At 35.2% G+C, this 7064-nt stretch overlaps 1 protein-coding gene across 7 annotated transcripts; it reads left to right on the top strand.

The window, feature by feature from the left end:
• The first annotated feature begins 200 nt into the window (after nucleotides 1-200).
• LOC123198549 (putative pentatricopeptide repeat-containing protein At5g08490) lies at nucleotides 201-4948 on the top strand. Of its 7 annotated transcripts, none has more exons than XM_044613239.1 (3): nucleotides 201-375; nucleotides 2098-2148; nucleotides 2239-4948. In XM_044613239.1, the coding sequence occupies exon 3, from the start codon at nucleotides 2304-2306 to the stop codon at nucleotides 4878-4880; it is 2577 nt and encodes an 858-aa protein (XP_044469174.1). In that variant the 5' UTR covers nucleotides 201-375; nucleotides 2098-2148; nucleotides 2239-2303; the 3' UTR covers nucleotides 4881-4948. The 7 variants fall into 7 exon arrangements, with proteins under 7 accessions (XP_044469174.1, XP_044469172.1, XP_044469176.1 ...); XM_044613237.1 differs by having other exon boundaries at nucleotides 2248-4948; XM_044613241.1 differs by having other exon boundaries at nucleotides 2124-2148.
• Nucleotides 4949-7064: the final 2116 nt, after the last annotated feature.

Genomic DNA, 7064 nt, shown 5'->3' on the forward strand with positions numbered 1-7064 from the left:
GAACAAATCGTTCAGAAATTACAGTTTGATTTAGTTTGGGTTATAAAACGGTTCAGTTTGGGTTGAAAAATTTTTGAAAAATGGTTTATGGTTTGGGTTATAGTTTGAGCGGTTTTTAAATGGAACCGAACCGCATAATGTATTTATTTTTAAAGATATATATTTCAAAAAATATATATTTATTATATATTTACCTGCAATCTCCATCCCCCCTTAACAGTTGCACAGCACAGAATAGCCGACCTTCGTCACTTGAACTTTCCGGCGTCGCCGTCGTTCTTTCTTGCTGGAAAATGATCTCAGTCATCATCTCAGGCGTCAATCAACTCACCGTCATCAGACTTGTCTCAGTCATCGCTCAACTCGTCGTCGCCGGTAAGTCATTTTTCTTCCCGATAATCTTATGCAACTGATTCCACTATTTAATGCTGCAAGTGGGTATCTATTTTGTTCTTGAAAATATTCATCTTCATATTCAGTTTTCGTTGAACTGTCAATTGAACTACTCCACCATTTTATAAAATAATATTTACTTTTTCCTTGATGAGTCATGAGGCAATAGAAAATTACTACTTGATGAATTCTACTTGTTGAGTTGCACGAAATTTTCGATCCACTGGACAAAAAAACAAATCAAGCTGGATTAATTGTGAAATGAAAAAGAAGTCGATGAAAGGTGGCCTTTAGTGAATCATCAATTCTATTCTGATGAAATCTATTAGTTTTTTTTTTTTTTTTCTTTTATTCTTAAAGATAATTGCAAGAAAGCTATGAATTTGTATCTGGGAAAAATTGTTCCATTGAACAGATTTGCATTTCTTCTATATATTCAAGGGACAGATGTCTCAATTTGTTGACGGAATTCAACTGCATCAGACTTTATTTTACTCAAACAACCTAAACTATCCAATAAACAAACAGAAAAAAGGGCAAAACATGATTCATTTTATCATAATCTTTCTCTGGTTGCTTCAATGTTCCTTGACCTACATAAAAATTATCAATTGATCATCAATTTGTGCACATTATCCATAGAAGAATAGAAGAAGACAGATATATGAAATTGATAACAGAGGATCCCTTTAAAGATTGAAGAAAAGTTGTTGAAGCCAACATACATATGAATTTTTTAATCTAAATGCTCGCATGATTTTATTACATTAATGGTTTCTCTTTTCTAAAAGTAATAAATAGTTTAGAATAGTCGAGACCTTCCTTCCTTCTTGACTTCTTTGTCTTTCTCTTCTTCCTTATACATGTTGTCTTCTTTCTTATACATGTGTGTTTGTGATGCAATTACTATAAATTAATTATGTTATGTTTAACTATTACTTTCACGTAGAGGAGATATTATTAATGTGTGTGCATCGATAGATACAAGTGAAATATTATGTTTCATTTCTAGTAACTATAATTCATTTATTTTTTATTGAATACGAAATATTGAAAGTGAATGATTTTTATTTGGTTCAAACCGTAAGCCAAACCAAACCAAATCGTATTTTTCAGTTTGGTTTATAATCTAAAATGGTTTGATTTGATTTAAAATTTTTTCAAGCCATTTTTTGTAGTTTGGTTTGAAAAATGTCTTATCCCGCACCAAACTGGATCATGCACACCCCTAAGCGCAGACATATGAAAGATACCAAAGTAAACTTAAAAAAAAAAAAAAAATCAAAGTAACACTTTCTCAAAACCTTAGAGATCAAAATTTATTACCTCCACTGGAAAAATCCGCTATTTTTACTTCCTAATCAACCTTTGAGTTTCGATTTCTCGGTAGAAGATGCTATCTTAAGAAAGTAATTACAAAAATGCTGTAAATTAACTGAATTTGGCGCTGCTGGTGATCTCCTCTTTTCTTTAATGGTAGATTTTTGAACTGCTATATGTGATTTTCAATATATGATAAAAACCATTTGTTAAGATTCATATCATTTGGAAATAGTAAAATTAAGTTGGCTTTGAAAAATTAAAATTTCACTGTGAAAATTACTTCCATATCATATTTTTGTGGCGTGCTTTCACTGTCTTCTATGTAAATTTTCTATCCATAGATTTACAGACTTTTTTTTTTTTCTGGTGGAGGTGATTTAGAGACTTTTTTTTTTTTTTTGGTGGAGGTGATGCTTTGCTACAAAATCCAAGGTTTGAAATTGTACTTACATATGTCAAGATGATTACGATTGTGTTCTCCTTGTGTTATGGCTGCTTTAATGAATAAAAATGTGCAACTAGTGTTTGCAGATATGTTTAAACCAAATTCTAGATCATGCAACATATAATCAGCAGTTTATTTGGCGATGGAATTCACAAAAGCAACTCCTTTTCCTTTGGCTCATAAGATACAGTCTTCATCAATGCACAATTACCAGCTATTCGCAGACATGTTCAAATCTTGTGCTGTCGGGTTTAACACTAACCTAGGCAAAGCACTTCACAGTTGTGTCATAAAACTAGGCCATATTGCTTGCCGGGTTGTGTCCAAAGCGCTGCTTAATATGTATGCAAAATGTAGAGTTGTTGATGATTGCAAGAAGCTGTTTGGCCAGATGGGTACCTTTGATCCTGTTGTTTGGAACATTCTATTAGCTGGGTTTGCGAGTTCTCATGATTATGATGATCAAGTGATGAGGTTGTTCTATAATATGCATTTTAGTAACCAACCTAAGCCTAACTCTGTGACTGTTGCTATTGTCCTTCCGGTGTGTGCACGGTTCAGAAATATACATGGAGGGAAGAGTGTTCATGCGTTTGTGATTAAATCTGGACTTGAAACACAAACATTAGTTGGAAATGCTCTTGTATCTATGTATGCAAAATGTGGGTTAGTCCACAAGGATGCATACTCTGTATTTGGAAGCATTGAGGACAAAGATGTTGTTTCCTGGAATGCAATCATTTCAGGTTTTTCTGAAAATAAATTCACTACAAATGCATTGAGGTTGTTCAGCTGGATGTTGAGAGGATCAGTAGAACCAAATTATGCTACAATTGTGAATATTCTACCTATATGTGCTTCGTTGGATAAGCGTGTGGGCTACTGCTTTGGGAGAGAGACTCATTGTTATGTATTGCGCCGGGCTGAATTAATATCAAATGTTTTAGTCTGCAATGCTTTGCTGAGCTTTTACTTGAGAGTTGGACAGATGGAAGAAGCGGAATTGTTGTTTCAGAGGATGAAATCAAGAGATCTGGTTTCATGGAATGCCATTATCGCTGGATATGCATCAAATGGTGAGTGGTTAAAAGCATTGAATCTTTTTTGTGAATTAATCTCCATAGAGATGATAAGGCCAGATTCTGTAACTCTTGTCAGCATTCTTCCTGCCTGTTTATACTTACAGAACTTGAAGGTTGGGAAAGAGATTCATGGCTATTATCTTCGTCATCCTTACCTAGATGAGGATGCAACTGTTGGGAATGCTTTAGTTAATTTTTATGCAAAATGTAAGGACATAGAAGCAGCATATCAAACATTTTCTTTGATTTCTAAGAAAGACTTGATATCGTGGAATTCTATACTTGATGCCTTTTCAGAGAGTGGATATGATATTCAGTTTCTCAACCTTTTACACAGTATGCATCAGGAAGGATTTAGACCAGACTCCATTACTATCTTAGCCATAATTCATTTTTGTGCTACTGTTTTGAGAGTAAATATGGTTAAGGAAACACATGGGTATTCGATTAAGGCAGGCCTTTTATCAGGTGATATTGAGCCTAATGTGGGAAATGCAATACTTGATGCATATGCAAAATGTGGTGCCATGGATTATGCCCTTGGTATTTTTCATGGTCTGGTGGAGAAGCGAAATTCAGTCGCATTAAATTCAATTATCTCAGGTTATGTGAATTGTGGATCATATGATGAAGCATATATGATATTTAAGCGGATGTCTACAGTGGATATCACCACTTGGAATCTAATGATTCGGGGTTATGCTGACAGCAATTGTCCTGATCAAGCTCTTAGCCTGTTCCTTCAGTTACAAGTTCAAGGATTGAAGCCTGATGCCATGACTATTATGAGCCTTCTTCCAGTTTGTTCTCAAATGGCTTCAATCCACTTATTGAGGCAGTGCCATGGGTATGTAATAAGAGCTTGTTTCAATGATGTACATCTGGATGGATCTCTTGTAGATTTATATGCAAAATGTGGCAGCATAGGCAGTGCCTATAAGATTTTCCAGTCAAGCATAGAAAAAGATCTGGTTATGTTTACTGCTATGGTTGGTGGCTATGCAGTGCATGGGATGGGAAAGGAAGCACTCAAGGTTTTTTCTCAAATTCTAGAATTGGGTATTAAGCCGGACCATGTTATCATTACTGCTGTATTATCTGCTTGCAGTCACGCTGGCCTTGTGGATGAAGGACTAAAGATATTTCGCTCAATGGAGAAGGTTTATGGGATCAAACCAACCACAGAACAATATTCTTGTGTAGTGGATCTTCTTGCTCGAGTAGGACGGATAAATGAAGCATATTCGTTTGTAACTAGTATGCCTATAGAAGCAAATGCAAACATATGGGGTACATTATTGAGTGCCTGCAGGACCCATCATGAGGTGGAATTAATTGGTGTTGTGGCAAATCGATTGTTTGAAATTGAAGCGAACAATATTGGTAACTATGTGGTGATGTCAAACCTATATGCAGCAAATGCTAGATGGGATGGAGTCATGGAGATAAGAAAACAAATGAAAACAAGGGATTTGAAAAAGCCAGCAGGATGTAGCTGGATTGAAGTGGAGAGAAGAACAAATGTATTTATAGCTGGCGACTGTTCCCACCCTCAACGGGACATGATGTACTGTATATTAAACTTGTTGAACCGTCAAATTAAATATCAATTTCAGTTTTCCAACATCACCTCTTAGACATATGACATATGGTGTGGCTCAAGTGAAGTATAATGGCATTGCTAATAATTTTGAATTATATTGCAGATATCTCGAAAAATGGAATCTTCTACCCCATGGGTTTCAGATTAGACATTCTATTTGTGCCAATTTATATTGTTGCGTTTAGTCTAGCCACATTCTCAATAGTCAAACCTGATCTTTTTTCTGATGTCGAATGACTTTTCAGTTTAATACACTGGATGCCCTGCTGCTTATGGTCTAAAGAATTTGGGTTTTCAATAAATGACTCTTTACTTTCGTCCTCTATGTTGTTTTATATGTGATAGGTACCTGAAGAGCTGCTGTGAGGCTTCGAGCGGTCGGTTCTGTATTTCCGAGAATAAACCTCTACTCTGTTATCAGTCGCTGATTTAAGGATGTTGTTGTTTGTAACGAAACGAGGAAAATGGGAATGTTGTTCAACATAGTATAATAATGTAATATGCAAACTCGATGTAACAGTGAAATTCTTTCATATTAAAGAAGCTTCAGAAGCAACAACAAGAGTTTCTACATCCATCATTCATCTCCAAATATTCATAACACAAAGAAATAGCAAATAGCAGTTCCAACACAACTACAAACTACAAAACATTAACAAAATGCATAAAATAAGAGTGAATCCAAAAAACACACTAACTAATCTCCCACCAACTTTTGAGAGGCTGGGTCTCTCCTCACTTCTCCAATTCTTCTTCTTCCTTCTCGGGTTTCTCCATGCTCTCCAGGTCCCTTTTCTTCATTTGCTCACCACAGTTACCTTCCCAATCATGTTGCTCTAGCTCATCACAGAATATCTTCGTGGTCCCCTCTTTTTGTTGTTGGCTCTGATTTTCTTGTTGATGGCCTGCTGTCCATGTGATTTCTGGGATGGTAGCATCTGTCATCTGCACAGCATGTCCACTTGCTTCTACATGTGCATTTTTCCATCTTCACAACATGTTCTCTTGTTTCTGCATTTTTCCACCCTTTTTTCCTCTTCACGTACACTCGGGCTCTTACAAATATGTGAACTTGAAAATTCATGGTATGCTTTTCTAGTTCAATGTAAAGAGGTCAAAATTCTTTTTGGTTGGACCATTCATTGAATTATCCCTAAATTAATGTGATGCTAATGCATTTCCTAATCAAGTCCAAGAGCGAGCAACAGGAAACAAACAACAAAAAGTATATTCAGGTCCTATTATGCTATCTAGTTCTAAAATAAATCATGTACTATTATTCCTGGAAGAGTTATACCATTGGAAAGTCCTTTCTTTCAGCATTCTAACATATTTTATAGAATTGGATTTGGAGTTCGTTAGAGAAAGTTGTGGATTATTCTTTTAAGTTGCTCTAGATTAAGCGAGGAGTTCCGTGGGAATTGAAAGTTTGCATGTATTTTATTGATGTTTTCTTTGTATTTTTCAGTTTGGTGTCATGGGTATACTGTAACATAATTAGTTGGGATCCAAGTCTTCAAAATGGAAGGAAAATTTTGAGTGTTATTCAGATCGTAGAACATGAAAGCAATTAACTTAAGGGGATATGAAGACAAAAAGGTGACTAGAAATTATTCTCATTTGGCAAAAACAAGGTTATCATTTTAGGTGGCTACTTGTTCCTCCTATATTTGAGAATTATTAAGATTATGGAACAACTTCTTGTTGTAGTCTTACTTGACTTTTGGGGACACTTAAGTGACTAATTAATGTGTCTCATATTTTGCTATTTTATTTGTTTGACTTTGTAACTTTTACTTCTTACTGTGCAGCACTTGTAAGACCTTCAAAAGATCATCCTCTTCATTTTGTAAACAAGAGTTGTTGATGAATATTGAATAGAAAAAGCTCTTGAGAGAGTGTTTGTTCTTAATCCTTTACCTAAATCCTTGGCAAGATTTGGTGGTGGAAGCTCCATAGTCAGTGGCCTTAGCTTTTAAGCTTAGAGATTTTTTGATACATAACTTTATTTACTTAACTGAACTGAAGATTTGATGTTGTTCGAAGCATATTGACTCATTCCAAATATTTGAATATACATCAAATGTCATCCGTTGTAATAATTGTGTGAGTGACATGGATGATTTCATGCCATTTTGCTGAAGTTTCTTGGCTTTATTCCATTGCTGGTATAACTTAATAAGTCACATGGATTCAGATGGATTTTTTGTTTGTCTCA

The sequence above is a fragment of the Mangifera indica genome, chromosome 16, assembly GCF_011075055.1.
Source record: "Mangifera indica cultivar Alphonso chromosome 16, CATAS_Mindica_2.1, whole genome shotgun sequence".
In the NCBI taxonomy this organism is placed as follows: Eukaryota; Viridiplantae; Streptophyta; class Magnoliopsida; order Sapindales; family Anacardiaceae; genus Mangifera; species Mangifera indica.

Bases quoted from the DNA above. Each gene is read 5' to 3' on its own strand.
- LOC123198549 (XM_044613239.1), top strand. From the start codon at position 2,304: ATGGAATTCACAAAAGCAACTCCTTTTCCTTTGGCTCATAAGATACAG.